General features: G+C 56.5%; 2 protein-coding genes across 14 annotated transcripts in view; one reads left to right on the top strand and one right to left on the bottom strand.

Annotated features, from left to right (window-relative positions):
• CASKIN2 (CASK interacting protein 2) overlaps nt 1-13,653 on the top strand; it is a 37,907-nt gene extending 24,254 nt beyond the window's left edge. For 3 of the 9 annotated variants that reach the window (XM_050981384.1, XM_050981390.1, XM_050981389.1), the window contains 19 exons: nt 808-859; nt 2,783-2,880; nt 2,973-3,118; nt 3,261-3,356; nt 4,220-4,350; nt 4,549-4,666; nt 4,791-4,899; nt 5,189-5,283; nt 5,364-5,481; nt 5,713-5,895; nt 6,303-6,424; nt 6,878-6,953; nt 7,066-7,160; nt 7,370-7,480; nt 7,583-7,684; nt 7,889-8,027; nt 8,343-10,475; nt 10,593-10,911; nt 11,144-13,653. In XM_050981384.1, coding sequence (XP_050837341.1) covers nt 808-859; nt 2,783-2,880; nt 2,973-3,118; nt 3,261-3,356; nt 4,220-4,350; nt 4,549-4,666; nt 4,791-4,899; nt 5,189-5,283; nt 5,364-5,481; nt 5,713-5,895; nt 6,303-6,424; nt 6,878-6,953; nt 7,066-7,160; nt 7,370-7,480; nt 7,583-7,684; nt 7,889-8,027; nt 8,343-10,475; nt 10,593-10,911; nt 11,144-11,240 — 4,340 coding nt within the window. In that variant the 3' untranslated portion in view covers nt 11,241-13,653. Of the gene's footprint in view, nt 1-515; nt 717-807; nt 860-2,782; nt 2,881-2,972; nt 3,119-3,260; nt 3,357-4,219; nt 4,351-4,548; nt 4,667-4,790; nt 4,900-5,188; nt 5,284-5,363; nt 5,482-5,712; nt 5,896-6,302; nt 6,425-6,877; nt 6,954-7,065; nt 7,161-7,369; nt 7,481-7,582; nt 7,685-7,888; nt 8,028-8,342; nt 10,912-11,143 lie in introns of those variants that run through there. The other 6 variants (XM_030232035.2, XM_030232033.2, XM_050981387.1 and 3 more) reach the window with 5 other exon arrangements.
• Nucleotides 13,184-17,555, bottom strand: part of TMEM94 (transmembrane protein 94) — a 51,582-nt gene continuing 47,210 nt past the window's right edge. For 4 of the 5 annotated variants that reach the window (XM_050981391.1, XM_050981392.1, XM_050981394.1 and 1 more), the window contains one exon: nt 14,352-17,130. In XM_050981391.1, coding sequence (XP_050837348.1) covers nt 17,058-17,130 — 73 coding nt within the window. In that variant the 3' untranslated portion in view covers nt 14,352-17,057. Of the gene's footprint in view, nt 14,124-14,351; nt 17,131-17,555 lie in introns of those variants that run through there. The other variant, XR_007779042.1, reaches the window with a different exon arrangement.

The raw sequence follows: 17,555 nt of genomic DNA, 5'->3' as shown, positions 1-17,555 counted from the left end.
CATACCTTCCCCTTTCTTTCCCTTTTGACTTAGCGGATGAATTCCAGAGATGTTAATCCGCTCTCAGCCCCCTCAGTGAAGAATAAAATGTCCTCTCTGTGTGGGAGGAAGGAATCCATTCGAATTAATTGCGGGAAGGAGCAGGGAGCTGGGGGTGCACTGGAGGTGTGTGTGAGGCTGTGCTGGGGTGGGCTGAGCATCCTCTGCGGCCCAGTGGTCCCCAAAGGAGCAGGAGATATGGGCAGAGCGATAGGGATAGCCAAGGTGGCACCATCCTTGGGTCCTCAAAGGGGAGGGAGGACTGGGCAGGGGGATGGGGATATCCAAGGTAGCACAATCCTTGCATTCACAGCTGAAAGCTTCAGCCTCTGCCCTGGCCATAAAAATGCCAACCATGTGGTCTGTGGGCCAGACCTCAGTGGCAGTGGTGGGCACAGGGAGTGAGTGGGGGGTAAAATGGCCCCACTCAGCAGTTTTGGTGTGTCAGTGCCTATAAAGGGGAGGGAAGCGCTCGCTGTTCTGCCAAGCCAGGGTGGCAGGAACTGCGGGGTCTGACCCATCCCGGGGGCACACATGGATAGGGCAGGAGAGATGGAGGCAGGAAAGTGCTAAGCTCGAGCTGGGTCAGCCCACTGAGGGTTCGTGGAGGTGAAAGTGGAGGCAGAGGAGAGTAGAGACCCTCGGGATGGGCCAGACGCTGTTCTGTGTGCTGGGAGGTGGGTGTGGCTGTGGGATGGGGTTCATGTAGGGGCCTGGGGGCCTGCAGGCTCTGCCTCCTGCCTTGACCTTCACCTCTTGTCTCTGCAGAGCTCCTGGGATCTGCCAAGCGCCTGAACGTGAACTACCAGGATGCGGACGGGTGAGTGCTCCCCTGGAGGGTGCTGGGTGCTGCTGCCAACCCATGGGGCTCCTCTCCCTGGTATCCAGTCAGTCCTGCAGTTCAGGGTATCACAGAGCTTTCCAGGGGAGCTGGAGAACACATCAACATCCCAGAGCCTGCCTGGATCTAAGCTGAGGGCAGTGCTCAATCCCTCCTGAAAATCCTTCATAAATCCCTTCAATGTGCTCCTCTGTGGGAAGGGGGTTGAATAGGAATGGCAGTGTGTCCAGCCAGTGCCCCATGTCCCCCTGGTTGAAGCTTAGAGGAGCATCCAGCCGGCCTCAGTGCCTGCACATGCTCATGCCTCTGTTTAATATCCCAAAAGCAAAATCCCATTGTTTTGGGGGGAGTTAGAGAAAGAAAATGTGAGGTTGCCCAGTGACCACAGCATATTTGTGTAGCTCATCACTTCCAAAATCCAAGTACTTAATAAACTGGGTACTGGGAGTTAAAGAAACCACAAAGGCTCATAAAATAAATAAGCATATTATTCTTATTGAATTAACTCTGACCTGTCAGTCATTAGCATTGTTTTTATGTGCTGTTGTTGTACCTAATTCCTACATGTTTTCTTTTGGAGGGCTCTGTAGGAAGAGGTGTCTATGATGAGTCCTAACAGGCCAGTGGGGGGTTGGGAACGTGCAGGATGGCTCCGTCTTAAAATAATACTGTACTAAAGGAGCTTAATAGAAAAAGAATTTAATAATAGAAGCAATGATCTGATTCTGATAGGGCACAGGGTTTGTGCTTGGGCAGCTCCAGGAGGCTGATGGTGGGAACTGGGGTAAAGGGTCTGTTCCCTGCCCGAGGGACATGGGCAGGGTGCTGGGTTTCGGTGGGGCACAGGAGGGGGAGGATGGGGAGGTGAGACATGAGCATGGGGATGGCAGTGTGTGTCCTGGGAGAGCCATGGTGCTGGTGGTGTCCTTGGCATCACCTTGCTCAGGGCTTGGAGAGGATGGGGTGGGCAAGTGTGGGTTTGTGCAGCCACCCCAAGGCAGAGTGGGACCCCATAGGGATGGGTCAGGGGGATTTTGTACCCCTCCTCCCCCACATTCAGACTTTGATGCAGAGGTTTTGCTGCGGCTCAGGGATTTGGTGGGTGTACTGGAGAAAGGAGGAGCCCTCTCTGCTGGGGTTAGTATCCCTCCTGAAATGTTAAGACTTGCACAGGGATCTGGGGATGCAGATCATGAGAAGAGCCATGCTGGATGAGCTGTGTCCCTGACACTGGGTTTGGACACTGCAGAGCCCATTGGAGCCCCAGGCTGGTGCTGTCAGGAGCCCCCCATGTCCCTTGGAGTGGCTCACGGGCTAATCCCCAGTGGCACAGGGACCCCTCCCTTGGCCTTGGCCCTTCACGTGACAGCTCAGGGGAGTGCCAGGCAGACAGGCCCCTTTCACAGCCCTAAGACACTGGGCTCTTTCATTACCGGCGGCCTCCCACGCTCTGCCATGGGCTCCTGGCAGCCCTGCTGGCATGGGGAGGGGGCAGCTGGCAGAGGGGGCAGGAGTGGCCACAAGGCTGATGTGTTTGCTGGATGCTGTGAGCAGCGTTGTGGCTGCCTGGCTGCCCTGTGGAGAGGGGAGGTGCATCTCTCTCCAACCTGCCTGTTTCCCCCAACAGAGGGCATGGAGTGAGGGACTCCTCTCTCTGGGGTTTCCCATGGTACATAGTGTGCCTGCATCCCTCACTGAGCCCTGGGGCACAGACAGCTTGGAGAGATTAATCAATGTTTTGCTATGGGGAATCTGAGGCACTGGGAGTGGGAAATCTGGGAGGATGTTGCCATGAACAGCCAGTGACAATCCCAGCCCTCAGCCCATGTCCCTATGCGGGGGGTGCTGCGAGGACAGCACAGTGGGGCTGGGGGCTGGGCTGAGCCCTACCTTGTGCCACAGGTTCTCAGCACTGCACCACGCAGCCCTGGGCGGCAGCCTGGACCTCATCTCGCTGCTGCTGGAAGCACAGGCTACCGTTGACATCAAGGACAGCAACGGTAAGGGGTAACCCCCAGGCACGGCCCCTGGCTCAGCCCCCTGCGCCAGGCCGGGGGCCGTGTCCAGCCCTGCTGAGCTGCGCTGCCCACAGGGATGCGGCCCCTGCACTACGCAGCATGGCAGGGCCGCGTGGAGCCCGTGCGGGTGCTGCTCCGCGCCGCCGCCTCCGTCAACATGGCCTCGCTGGACGGACAGATCCCGCTGCACCTCTCAGCACAGTACGGCCACTACGAGGTGGTGAGTGAGAGCCCAGAGGCACCCGTGTGCCCTCTGTGGGGTCCTCAGGGTACTGGGTGGGGGCAAACCCCACTGTGCTGTGCTGGGTGGGAGGGAGGCTGCAGGGTGATGCTGAGTCCTGCACCACATTGCTCCCCTGCAGTCAGAGATGCTGCTCCAGCACCAGTCGAACCCGTGCCTCATCAACAAGGCGAAGAAAACCCCGCTGGACTTGGCCTGCGAGTTTGGGCGGCTGAAGGTGAGTGCTCTTGCTTTCTCCTTCTGCTCTGCCCTGCACCAAGGGCTTCTCCAGGGGCAGCTCTGGAGCCCACTGGCTCCTCTGGGAGCAAAGTGTGGGGTCTGGCCACAACTGCTCTCCTTCCACTACGAGATTCAGAGCCTGACAGACAGCAGCTGCCTCCTCCTGTGGCCAGACACAGCCTGATCCTGAACCTGGGAGCTGTGGGTTTTGCCCCTGACCTCACAGCAGGACAGTGTTAGACTGGGAGTGAAGCCAGGAGTTGTTGCTCCTGGTTCTCCACAGCCTTCCCCCACCCACCCCAGCTTTGCTCACGGTTTAGCGTAGATAGGCTGAGCTGGCTAATCCTAGCAAGCTCGGAGCATCAAGCCCTGCTCCAGGTCCCCAGCACAGTTCTTAGGGACAGTGCCACACTGTGTTCTGTGAGACCCTGGCCCTGCCAGCACCACTGGTTTGGGATGGAGCACAGCCAGCCAGACTGTTCTGTGCCCCACTCGGAGGGGACCAGGGGATATTTCCATTTTTGGAGTATCTATAATGTCTGCAGCTATAAACAGGGCAGTAAAAATAACTGCTCTGTGCCTTTGGGTTGCCCTGAGATGCTGAGAGTTGCTCTGGGCTGGAGAGACTGGAGGTTTTTAGGGCTTGGTCTGAAAAGCCTGATTATGGAAAGACTATTTCTGGCTGTTGTGACCTTTTACAGCCCCTCACGACAGTGTGGCCATGCCAAGCACTGTCCAGCTCCAGCCAAGCCTGGGGCTGTGGATGGAAGGGAGTAGCAGGCTGGCCCCAAGGATGAGCCCCTCAGTGGGAGGGTGCAGGTGGGGGTACCTGTACCCCGTTGTTACCAGTGTCTCATGCAGGTGGCCCAGCTGCTGCTGAACAGCCATCTGTGTGTCGCCCTGCTGGAGGGACAATCCAAGGATGCCACTGACCCCAACTACACCACTCCACTGCATCTGGCAGCCAAGAACGGGCACAAGGAGATCATCAGGTAATTCCCTGCTTTATGCTGGAAAAACCAATCATGGCTTCAGTCCCACTTCCTCCCAAACACACCTTCTTCCTGCGGGCTTCAGCCTCTCATCCCCAAAGCAAGTGCAAGGTGTTGTCCATTCCTGTCGTAAAGCAGTCAAGTGCCTGGCGCTGATGTCCATGTCCTCTGTTCATGCCTCTCCCTCCTTCCTACCAGGCAGCTGCTGAAGGCTGGGATTGAGATCAACAAGCAGACAAAGACAGGCACAGCCCTGCACGAGGCCGCGCTCTACGGCAAAACAGAGGTGGTGCGGCTCCTGCTGGAGGTGAACACGGTGGGGATGGGGCTGGGGGACAGCCCCTGGGGGTCACTCAGCACCCTTTTCCCTCGGTCCCTTGCCTCCCTTGAGTCTGGTGGCAGGCAGGGAGCTGGCCTTAACTGTGTCCTCTCCTGGGCAGGGTGGAGTTGATGTGAACATTAGGAACACCTACAACCAGACAGCACTGGACATCGTCAACCAGTTCACCACCTCACACGCCAGCAAGGACATCAAGCAGCTGTTGAGAGGTGAGGTGGGAATAGCACTGAGAGGGGTTTCATCTCTCTGGGACCTGCCGGGCTCCCAGTGCTCCTCCTGAACAGTGCTTTTCCTAAATCAGTGCCAGCATCCCAGTCCCCTCTCACATGTGCCCGCATCCTGCATGTGGGGCAGTGTCTGGGGATTGAGGCCTTTCTGCAGTATTAATGTTTTCTTCTCTCCTCTTCTTGCTCTTGCTTTCTCCTTCTGCTCTGCCTGGACTCCTCTTTCCTCCCTATGCTCTGGCACCTCCTTTCTTCCTCTGTCCCTTGCCTTTAGAGGCATCAGGAATCCTGAAGGTCCGAGCTTTGAAGGATTTTTGGAACCTCCATGACCCAACTGCTCTCAACATCCGAGCAGGAGATGTCATCACGGTGAGGCTGCTCTCTGCTCCCCATCCCCCTGCCCCACCATGGCCCTGGGTACCAGCCCCATCCCTCTTGTCCCATGGCAGGTCCTGGAGCAGCATCCAGATGGCCGATGGAAGGGGCACATCCACGATGCTCAGAAAGGCACCGACCGGGTCGGGTACTTCCCCCCCTCCATTGCTGAAGTCATCAGCAAGCGGACAGGTCAGTGGCCATCCTGAGCATGCTGGGGACAGTCCCCTGTGCAAAACCTTTCCAGCCTTCCCAGCATCTCCTGTCAGACAGGCCCTGGCTAGCTAGGGGGGAAGGGAAGGACCCAGGGGTTGTCATCATGATTGGAATACTGCTTTGGGGGTTGTGGCTCAGCTCTCCCCCCCCTCCCATCCCTGCCACCTGCATGAGCTCTGACCATGTGTGTTTTGTCTTTGAATGCAGGCATGGTTGTCCCCCGCGTGGCACCCGCGCAGCAGCGCCAGGGTCCCCCTGGGGCCCTCCCAGCCCCCCCTGGGGGTCTGCAGCACCTCCCTGACGAGTGTCCACACCCAGCAGCCCCGAGCGGCCCCGCGGCCTTTGGTCACCTCACCCTAACCCGGATGGCCCCAGGCCCTGACAGCTCAGGTCAGGGGAGCACCTGGGGAGGGAGAGGGGCTGGGACCTTCCCCTATTCCCAGCCCTGCCTGGGCAGGGGTACAGGGGGAGACTCTCCTTCCACCTCTCCATGGGGAAGCAGCCAGATGAGAGGGAGCAGATGCAGAAAAAGGGAGTTTTGGGGAGCCCTTAGAGCAGTCCCTTCTCTCCCTGTGTCTCAGCCCTCTGTGTGTCCCTTGCCACCCAGGTCACCCTGTCTGTGTTGTGCATGCTGGGAGGCGGTAGGGAACTGATGCATTGTCTGTGGCTGGAGGGATCTTGTGGGAGATCAGTGGCATCAATATGTTGGCACGTGGGTCCTTGCGGGGGACCTCTGTGCCCTGTGTCACCCCTAGTTCTGGGGAGCTGCTGACGGGCTCCCTACTTGCCCCATGCAGCAGGAGACAGGAACAGCGTGGGCAGCGAGGGCAGCATCGGCAGCATCCGCAGTGCCGGCAGCGGCCAGAGCACCGAGGGCACCAATGGGCAGAGCACCAGCATCCTCATCGAGAATGCCAGGGTAGGTGCCAGCCCCTGCTCCCCTGTGCTGCTTCCCTGTGCTGGCCGAGGCTGGAGATAGAGCCCCATCCTTTTCCATGCCCCCTCCTAGCAAAGGAGGGGCTGCTGGAGTTGACTATCCTACAGCAAAGAGCTACTTGTTGCCAGGACTCAGCAGGGAGATGCTCCTGGGGAGACCCTAGTTGTTCCCCAAAGCACAGCTGGCCTTTTTGAGTGGAGCTGGAGGCTGTGGTTGGCATCCCATGGCATCTCCATCATGTACTGTGTCGCCTGAGAGGATAACAGAAGGCCCTGAACCAAATCCTACCCAGATCTTTTGCGGGAGGCCAGTCTGTTGCTGGGTGAAGCTGTGACCAGCAGCCCAGCATGGGGACCACCACTCTGCTCCTGGGGGTGTGACAAAGCTGGTCTCCAGAGTTGAGTCCTTCCTCCACTCACTCCTCCTCTTCCTCAGCCTCTGCCCTCCACTGGTGACAACCTCCAGCAACACCTTTTGGGATCAGAGCCACACAATGGGACCTCCCCAGCAGGTGAGGGCTGTCACAACTCCATGGGACCTTGGAGACAGCTGTCCCCACAGCCCAAGGGGCTGTTTGCTGTTCAAGTGCCCCTGTGACAGTTCTCCTCTCCCTTTTCTGCCAGGGCCACAGGGCCTCCAGACCCCAGGCAGCTGCCCTCCTGGAGACAGGGTCTTCTCCCAACAGTTCTTGCGTCCTGAGCAGCTCTTCGAGGGGAAGGTAACTGGAACAACTGGGAACGGTGTACTGGGTCCATGTTTGGGGCACTCAGCCCAGCTCTTATTGCACCAGGGATACAGGGAACTGGGTCTTCAGGACACAAGTGGGTCTTTCCCAGAAAGATCCTATCACCTTGCCTGGAGCAGTCAGGTTCTTCCAGCCCCTGCAGCCACCGTCATGGGCTGATCTGTGTCCCATGCTCTCCCCAGGATGCAGAAGCCATTTACAACTGGCTGCGTGAGTTCCAGCTGGAGTCATACACTGTCAACTTCCTCAACGCTGGCTACGATGTCCCCACCATCAGCCGCATGACCCCGGAGGTGAGGCAGGTCCTTCCCCACCCAGAGCTGCCAGCTGTGGGTACTCACTGCCCCCAGCTCCCTGAGCCACTGTTGACCATGACCCCACTCTGCTCCCCTTAGGATCTGACAGCCATCGGTGTGACCAAACCAGGCCACAGGAAAAAGATCTCTACAGAAATTGGGCAGCTCAGCATTGCTGAGTGGCTGCCCAACTACATCCCGGTGAGTCCCTGGCACTGAGCCTTTGGTCACCCCCTTTCTTCAGAGCTCTCTGACCCCACGATAGGACAGGATGGTGTCTGTAAGTGAATAGCTTTGACTGCTTTAAAGCAGTCAGAGACGCCCTAAAAACAGTCTCAAGGATGGGATGCTGAAGGTGCTGACCGTTCCTCGATGCTCATGGCAGTGGCTCTGTGCTCTTTCCAGGCTGACCTGATGGACTGGCTCAGTGCCATTGGGTTGCCCCAGTACCACAAAAAGCTGGTGAACAATGGCTACGATTCCATCACCATCGTGACGGACCTGACATGGGAGGACCTGCAAGAGATTGGCATCAACAAGCTGGGTGAGTCCCTCCTGCCATGCTGGAGTGGCCCAGGACAGCAAAGTTTCCCACCCAGGTCCACACACCCCATTCTGCCTCAGGCTGGGAGATGCAGGCATGTCCTGAGCACCCGGAAAGGGCAGTTCCTGGCTGCCTCTAAGAATTTTCCGTGGCCAGCTGGAGCTGGGCCCAGCTAGGTAGATGCCAGCAGTAGTTTGTCTCCTCCCATAGGCAGGGTTTAGATAACCCCGAGGCCTTTGCCCCGTGTGTGACATAACTACTACTCTTCTTAGCCTGGAAACAGGAGCTGACCCAATGTCCCTTTCCTTCCTGCAGGCCACCAGAAGAAGATCATGTTGGCTGTCAAGAAGCTCAGAGACCTCCGCAAAAGCCTCAATCAAGCAGAAGCAACTCTGGCAAGACGCAAAGTCCCCGGTTCCCTGGACATTGTCACCATTGAATCACTGGAAAATGGGGAGTGCCAGTCCCCACACACGCTCAAAATGACAACCTTCCAGGACAGTGAGCTCAGCTATGAGCTCCAGACGGCCATGTCCAACAGCTGCCATGACACATTGGGCATCAAGAGCAGCCAGGGAATGTCACGGAGCCAGGAGAGCATCGGGGTGCGGTCGCGGGGCTCAGGGCACTCGCAGGACAATGTGCTGTCCCGGCGCCTCTCCAGCCCCTCGCAGGAGAGCCTGGGCAGCGGCGAGAGCAGCAGCAGCAGTGGGCAGTCCTGTGCACCCCCCCGCAGCAAGGAGAGCCCAGCCAGCCTGCCGGGCCGGCCCAGCCCTGAGCCCTATGGGAAACTCGTGTCCCCCGAGGGGCTGAACGGCTTTGCCAATGGTGGCGGTGGGGGCAGCCCTCTCAAGGAAAGGAACCTGCCCGAAGGAATGGATCAGTACACCTGGCCCGTGGCTCAGAAAGGAGCCGAGACTCCAGCAGTCACTCCCTGTACTCCTCCCCAGACTCCCAGCAAGGGAACAGCCCCATACGTCTTCATGTACCCACACGTCTCCCTGAAATCCCCAACGACCCCGTCCATCCTGGGACCAGAGCAGCCCAAGGCCTTAGCACATTTCCCCTCCATCTCCCCTGGACAGAAGAGCAGCCTGCAGACGTCAGCCCAAAAAGGCTTCTTCTACCTTCACAGCCAGTGTGGCCCCACAGAGCCACCCACAACTGGGGAGCATCACAATGGAGGCGAAGGCTTGAAACACAAGAAGCGCTCGCACAGCCTGAACCGCTATGCGCTGTCGGATGGGGAGCATGAGGAGGAGGAGGGGGCCCCCAGCAGCACCCTGGGCTCCTATGCCACCCTGACACGGCGGCCGGGCCGCAGCCAGATGCCGCGGGCCTGTCTGCAGGCGGATGCCAAGGTGACCCGCAGCCAGTCCTTCGCCATCCGTGCCAAGCGCAAGGGCCCTCCACCGCCACCTCCCAAGCGCCTCAGCTCTGTGTCCAGTGCCCTCGCCGCCGAGGCCGATGGTGAGCAGCCCCCCAGCCCCGAGTGCCAGCCCACAGCCGCTCAGGATGTGGTTGACACAAGTGCCACCCCCAGTGATGCTGGCCGTGGCAGGACAGTGAAGAGCCTGGCAGCTGCGCTGGAGGGGACACCAGGTGTGAGTCCTTCCAAGCCCCTCTTGGCCCCAAAACCACTGCACATGACTCAGGACTGTTTCCCCCGGGCAGATGTGGGTGAGAGATCCCACGACAGCAGTGACGCCAGCAGTGCCACACTTTCCAGTGGCAGCAGGGACCCCTTTGAGAGTGGCAAGCCACGGAGACGGACAGTGAGTGAGCCCAGCACTCCTATGACAGAGGTGGCTGCGCAGAGTGAGCAGGAGGATGCCTGCTCAGACACAGAGGAGGAGGCCAAGCCGGGGGTCTCCTCTTCATCATCCCAGAACAGCTCCAGTGAATGCATCCCCTTTGCAGAAGAAGGCAATTTAACCATCAAACAGCGGCCAAAGCCCAGTGGGCATTCCAAGGCTGACGCAGCTGTGCCGGACATGGAGCCTGGTTCCCAGCCAGCAGAGCCCCAGGGCTCCGCTGAGAAGGAGCCAACAGTCCACGCTGTCACTAAGGAGCCGCCCGTGCTGGAGTTCAATCTCACCGAGTCGGACACGGTGAAGCGCCGGCCGCGCTTCAGGGAGCGGGAGCCACTGCAGGCGGTGCTGAAGGCGTTCAGCATGGCGGGGCAGGCAGAGGCGGGAGGCACCTCCACACCCCAGTATGCCCAGGCCCAAGCCGTGAGCATCGCAGGCCCCCCCAACTCGGCACCAGCACCACAGCCCACACTGGCTAGGGATGCCTTTGACGATGACAGTGTGGAGTTCAGGATTGCTGAGATAGAAAAAAGCATCTTGTCGCTGGAGAAAGGGATGAAGAAGGCCCCAAGCCCCACCAAAGCCCCCAGCCCCACAGAGCTGGTTGGCACGGCTGTGGTGAGGACACCCACTCCAGGTATGGGGGCTTGTGGAGCTGTCTTCAAGGTAGTGGTGGTGGGGCTCCCTCCCATGTTGGTGTGGGAGGTGAGAAGAACCTGTGCCACCACCTACCATGAGTCCCCTTCCTTTGCAGATGTCCCTGCCAAGCACACCTCAGTGGCATCCACCAAGCTTGTCTTCTCTGGACCCAAGACCATCTACCAGCAGATCCTGCAGCCCTCCCGCCACACTGTTGCTCCCTGGGCGGCCACTGAGGCGGTGCCTGATGTGATCGGGTCCCTGCCCAGTCCTGGCTCACTGACACTGGAAACAGGCAGCAAGGTATCACCAAAGCCTTTGGCAGCTGCCCCGGGGGCCACTCTGGCCCAGCAGCGTCTGGAGCAGACCAACTCCAGCCTAGCTGCCACGCTGCAGGCAGCAGAGAAGAAAATCACAGCGGAGGAGGCAGAGAGGTGAGGGAAATTCTGGGGCTGGGCCTCTCAACATGGGGTTGGAAAGGTCCCAGGGAGGGCAGGAGAAAGGCTGTGCATGGGCATGTCATACCTGCACTACACAGGTCACACATACTCAGGCTCAGCTCTGTGCTGAGCTCCTGCTGCAGGGTCAGGTCCAGCCTGGCCAAACCTTCCCCATCAGCACCTGCAGCCTTTGAGCAGTGCTTTGACTCTTCCCTTTCCTCCCCAGCCACTCTGGAACCGTGCACTTGGCCAAGAACATCTTGGAAGACATCAGTAACATGTTCGACGACCTGGCCGACCAGCTGGATGCAATGCTGGACTGAGGCTTGCTCCCTCCTTCCCCTCCCCGCCCCTGGCTGCTCCAGCAGTGCCTCTCCTGATGGAGGAAGAGTGGATCCAGCACCGAGCAGGCTGAAGAGACCTGCCTGCAGGTCTCTCCAGCCGCCTTCCTCCCCACACTGCGGCTGGGAACAAAGCTGCCCTCCTTGCCCACCCTTGGCTCTGTGTCACATGTGACAGCGTGGCCTTGGGCCTGTTTCTGAGGGGTCAGGCATTTCCCACCAGACTGGCAGCAGGAGGATAGCCCAAAGAGGCAGCATATGCAGTCCTGGAGGCCACGGAGAAGCCCTTTCTCCCTTGCACAGAGCTGAGGAGCCTCCACAAGGGACCTTTCTCTTTCCCTACTGCATTGTCAGAGTCCTGTGTCTTATTATTTATCCCCTGCCAACAATGTGTCACAGGAGAGACCTCCCCGGGCAGCCGCCAGGGAGCTGGCAATTCACTGTGCAGCCGCAGCCCCGGCCAGGCCTGACAGCAGCTAAAAGAAGACAGGGCTTGTTGCAATTTGGCAGCTTGCAGAGCTAGAAGGAACCTTTCTGCTTTATTTGCCGCTTTTCCAAACATGTCAGCATCGGGCAGTGTGGAATCCAAGTGGATCAAAATCCCTCCAGTGGGACCCACAGACCCCTCGAGATGGGGCTGGCACAGCCTGCAGAGCAGCGGATGCTCTGCCACGGCCATGCTGGACATGTGAGCCTTCCTGCCCCTTCCCAGAGTGATGAGGATGGTAATGGCAGTGCCAAAAAACCGGGAATTTGGGCCAATCTGTCTGGATCATGCTGCTCAATGGAGTTTGCCCTCTGCCAACACAGTGCCTATGCAAACCCCCACCCTGGTCCTTCCAGAGTGCAGCAGCAGCAGCATGATTAATGCTTTTTAAATTCTTTTCTCCCCTCCCTTATCCCTTTTTTAGGGAGAAAACACCCCCTTTTCCCAGTGCCCCTCCCTGCAGGGAGCTGCTGGCACAAACCCCGCCGGGAGCACTGTTCAACAGTAGCAGCGTTTGGGACCTGATCCTTCCTTCCCCGCGGCTCTGCAGCCCAGCGGGGGAGCTGACCCCGGATGCACCGGGGAATTCGGCTCAGGAGCAGTTCCCTCGACATCCAGCGCGGCCACAGCCCGTAGCTGCGGCAGGGAACGGCTGTGAGAGCTCTCTGCAGCCAGGAGGGAGGAGCGGCTGCATTGCTCCCAGACAGATTTCTCTCGCAGGATCTGCTCAGTAGTGCATGGCTAAATATGTCCAAGAGCCCCGAACTTGGCTCGCGCTCGGCATGCCAAGCAAATGAAAGCATCAGAGCACCAGAAGGGAACCGAAGATTGTGCTGAAGTGCCATTTGCTACAAAAATTCCAAACAAAGGAAAAGAAAATTCCATGCATTTCCCTTTCTTTAAAAAAAAAAAAAAATCACCAATGCAAATCCAAACCAGAGAGGGAGAAGGTGGCTGAGAAGGCAGTTGCTTCCCAATCCTGTTGGGAGTTTGCAGCTGGACTGGTATGTTTGCAGCCCCTTGTGTTGTTGGATAGAAAGGGGGGCAAAGCCCACCTGAACATTCCTGAGGGTCTCTGCTCCTGAGGGCAGCTATGCCGTGGGCTGGACAGGTAAGAGGTGCCAGCCTGGTTTCTGGGCTGAAAAGCAAAGACAATAAGCCCTGAAAAAACCTAAAACCCTGTCGTTGTCCGGGACTTGAGGTCAGTGTGAGGCAGGTAAGACACTGCTTCCTGGCTCTGATTTCTGTCCCACAGTGAATGCATCCACTGCCTGCATCTGAGTGCCACATCATGGACATGATGATTTCAAATAGCTACAACCAGTGGCACTTTATAAAGAGGTTCACAGAAACCTTTTAAAACTGATTTTTACTCTCATGGGTCAACCTGGGACAAGCCCAGTTGGTTTTTTTTTTCAATGTTGATAAACTGTAAATGTTTGTTTTTTTTTTTTTTTAAAGGCCAATGTATATATTTTAAATGTGATTTATTCTGTATATTTACTAACCAGAACTGTAAGTCTTGGGTCAGGGATAAGAGGACACTGGGGTGGAGCTGCCACTGTCTGAGCCACCTGAGGGCAGCACAACGCTGCTCTCATTGTCAATAAGGGAACTAAACATTTGATTTTGCAGAAGAATGCCTATTTTTTGAGCTCTAGATCTCTATTTTGAAGCTACTGTATGGTGTGTAAGTTATGTACACTGCAACTGGGAGTAACTGACCCCAGCTGCACCTGCTCCGTGCAGCGAGACAGTGAGGGGAAAAAATAGCCTGTGTAATCACCAGACTGACAACAGATTTTAAACCATCTGCTCTGTTTGTGTTAATCATGTGTTTTATTTTCCACTAACATCCATTAAGACTAAATTCTATTAAACAGTGGGGCATATTTTACCCTTTTGATAGTTTTGCCTATTTGTGTCCTTTGTGTGATATGGGACAAACTTGTCTCCTACTGCTGAAGTCCACTGAGGATCAGTTTTATCCTGTCCCTTAAGTGCTCCAGGGTTCCTCAGATATTCTCCCCTGGTGAGTCCCAGTCACCCCCAGTGAGGGTAATGTTCAGTGTGAGTCTCACCACCACACCAGTAACATGGTGACAACGCTGGTATCCCAGTGTCCCAGTGCCCAGCTCTGCCCATGTGACACCTCCACCATCCCAGTGTGCCAGGCAGAGCATTCCTCCCTCCTCCTGCCTGCTCAGAGTGTGGCCCCTGTCACCCCAGTGCCTGCTTTGCTCAGGACAAGCAGCCCAAGCCTCCTTACCCCACCACTGCTTGTCTCCAGTGCTGCCAGTGCCTTTTCCAGTTGACCCCAACCTTTCACCCATCCAGAGGGATTCAAACTGTGCCTCCATCCTTGACTGAAGCAGTGCCTGGGATGCAGGAAATCAAACTTACTTTGTAGGAAGAGGCTTTCAGAAATGGACAGATTTGCCCAAAGCTGAGCAGAAATTGGGAAAAAGGCCAGAACTGGATCTCAGGAGCATTAAGCTCTCAGGCTGTGTCCCTACAACAGGAAAATCACACCCTGTGACCCCAGCAGCCACAGACATTTTTACCTCCATCCTTTGCTGTGTGCAAACTCATTCCCAACTCTTGGGTGTGTTATCCAAGACAATCATTTATTGCCATTCATATACTGGATGCTTGTGGGTTTGTTTCTTTTTTTTTTTTCTTTTTTATACAATTTACAAGTTTTAATACAAATGAGATATTTTTACATACATCCCAAAAAATTTAATATAAAATATACAGCATTTAAAAACATCTTTATGTAGGAAATTTCCTTCTGAAGCCATGCACTCTGAACCTTAAACACTTCAGTGGCTGAGGGAAGGGTGGCACTGGCAAGACCATCCTAAAGGCTCCATTCATACACTTCAGCTCCCTCCAAGTCTAGCTGGGGAAGGAGGATGCAGGAAAATAAACATTTGTGATCACCCAAAGGAGGAAACCTTGAAGGTGCCTTCTCTAGAGGAAGCTGGGGCCAGCAGGAAGCCCTGGAATCTGCTGCTTTTTAACACCTACAGCAGTTCACGGCACAGGACAAGAGCTGAGGTGTGGGTGGGGGCAAAGCTGGGACAGCAGTGAGCAGCTCTGTGCTGCCTCTGACTCCAGCTCAACTTGGCCACAGAGATCATATCCCACTTGTGATCCCACCCTGGCATCAGGAAGGAAAGCTGATTTCCCAGGGGCCAGGTGTCACAGATCTGGAGCTGGCATTCAGTGAATTGAGGCTGAGAAAGGTGCAGCTTGTTCTCCCTGAGTCCTGCAGGTGCCAGGGGAGTGAGGGCACAGTCCAGCCTGGCTGGCAAAGGTGGGCAGACACTGCTGGTGCAGGGGAGGAGCCCTGTGCTTCCCCAGGGAGCTGTTGGCTCCCTATCCTGTGCAATCCTACCAGCATGGGATCTCAAAATCCACCCCCTAGCTGCAGGAGTTGGGTCCAGGGCCTGGAACACCCCCAGCTGCCCCCTCCAGCATCCTCAGTGTGTCCTCAGAGCTCAGGAGTTGGCTGTACCCAGCTCTGCTCCTCTAGCAGCCCCACAGCAGGGTGAAGGTATTGCTTAGAGACACTCAGCCGTGTCCGTGCTCTCTGGTTATGCTGAAAAGTGAGGAAGACAAGGTGGAGCAGCAGGGCAGAGCTTGGGGGTTCTAGCCAGCTCCCTTCCTGCTCAGGAGGGATCAGCTGCCACTTGTTAATCTCAGGTACCAAATCGGAAGTAACAGCCAAATATTGTAGTGTTAATGCTGGGACCAAAAACAGGGCAGGATTTACCAGCTTTAGTCAGTGTTTAGAATTTGAGTCAATATCTCCATGACCTGCAAATATTCTGGTAGTCAAGCCTGTGTGCCCCTGTGTGCCCCTTGGCTGTCAGCCCACAGCAGGACCAGTGCTCCCAGTACAGATGGGGTCTGGTCAGAGCTCAGGAGCTTGTGAGCTGCACTGGGGCAGATCACGGTTTGCCAGAGTCCTCAGGGGAGGGTTGCCCTGAGCAAACAGAGACCTCCAGAAAAACACTGAGCAGATGTTGCCCAGGGAGGTTGTGGCTGCCTCACCACTGGAATTGTTAAGGGTCAGGTTGGACAGGGCTTGGAGCACCCTGGGATAGAGGAAGGTGTCCCTGCCCATGGCAGGGTGCCCATGGCAGGGGGTGGAACAAGATAAGCTTTAAGGCCCTTCCAACCCAAACCATTCTGTGGTTCTGTGTGAAGGCATTAGCACAGAGGGGAGAGACTTCCCAGCACTACCACAGACAGACATGATTGGGTGGGGTTCCCTGTGCCTTGGGGAGCAAGAACTGGATGCAGCACAATCCTGGGATTGGGAAAGGAGCCATTCACCAGCTCTGTATTAGTCACAACTGCAAGCTGCAGATATCCTGCCTGGAAAGACATCCCCTCCCTCTAAGGCAGGATAGTCAGGGCTCAGGCTTGATCTCGAGCTGTGGTTTTCTCAAGCAGGCACATTACTGAAGCAGAACAGCAGTTTGGATCACAAACAGGAGAACAGCTACAAAACCTCTCTAGGGGTTGTTAAAGAACAGAGAAGCTGGCTTGACAGGGCTGCAGGAAGCTGAGCCATGCTGGCTCCCTGCAGGCAGGCAAAGCTGCCCTCCCTCGGCAACAGAACAGAGGACCACAGGCAGCTTTTCCAGCTTTTCCCAAAGCCCTGTCTCATCCCTCTCCTGACACAGCCAGCACATGGCTGTGACAACGACACTAGAGGTCAGGGCTGGCCCAGCCCAGCTGTCCAGAGACCCTTTCCCACTGTCCCCTCGGGAATGTGAGCTCCCAGCACTCTGGGGACTACAAGAGGGCTGGCTCCTTTGCCCTGGACACAGGGCAGGGAGGCGGGGAGGGCATGCACAGGCACGCACACACAGAGAACGGGCAGAAGTGGAAAACCAAAACGGGTTTCAATAGAGATCTCCTGCTTCAGCAGCCCTACTGGTCCCAGATTCTCCTGTCAGATCCAGCAAACCCATCTGTTCACAAACAGGAAAGGAGCCGCTTCATTTTAGCATCACCATGATACTAACAAATACCTCCAGTAATAAATAAATAAAGGAAGAGCAGCCTGAACAGGCACCAGAGCTTGCAGGTTCCTGTGAGGATACCTGGTAGGCTGGGAGGGGGCTGCATACCTGTGGAGGATCCCTGCCTGGGGCCCTGGGAAGGTGCAGGTGTAGTTTTGCCAGGAGGCTGTCTGGTTTGCATGTGTGATGGAAAATTCCCTGAGCCTTTGGTGCAGCCACTCTCCCAGTGGCTGTTTGGCCCTGGCTCCAGGGAACTTGAGCTGGGTGCTTTTAAAATGGCGAATTCATCCCCAACTTGGTTTCAAACTGCAACTTCTGCCTCTTTTGGTAACGGACACGGACCCTGGAGAAGAAGAAAGAAGAGAGTCAGTATGCAGAGGGATGAAAGGTAAGACTGTTCCACTGCCATTCCTGAGCTGCTAGCCCCAAGAAGCAGGGAAGCCCCTGGCCTGGGCCCTGTAGCCTGGGAGGGGAATCAAATCCAGAGAGCAACCCACAGTCTCAGTCCTACCCCATCCAGCTAAATCCCATCTCCAGGGACACCAGACACAGCACAGAAAGGTCTAGAAAGCCTTTGCAGGAACTGAGATGGTGACTCCATCCCCATCAGGGTTCCCTGTAATCCCTGCTTTTCCTCCCCAGCCTATTTCCCGAATCAATGTTCATCAGTGTTGACTCCAGCTCTGGCTGCTCCCTGTGCTGGGAAGAACAGCCAGTTGCTTTGCCTGCTACTCCTTGTTGGCTTCAGCCACTTCCCGTGAAAACAAG

This window comes from Serinus canaria, chromosome 18 (genome assembly GCF_022539315.1).
Source record: "Serinus canaria isolate serCan28SL12 chromosome 18, serCan2020, whole genome shotgun sequence".
Lineage (NCBI taxonomy): Eukaryota > Metazoa > Chordata > Aves > Passeriformes > Fringillidae > Serinus > Serinus canaria.
This window is presented reverse-complemented; position numbering and strand designations above follow the sequence as displayed.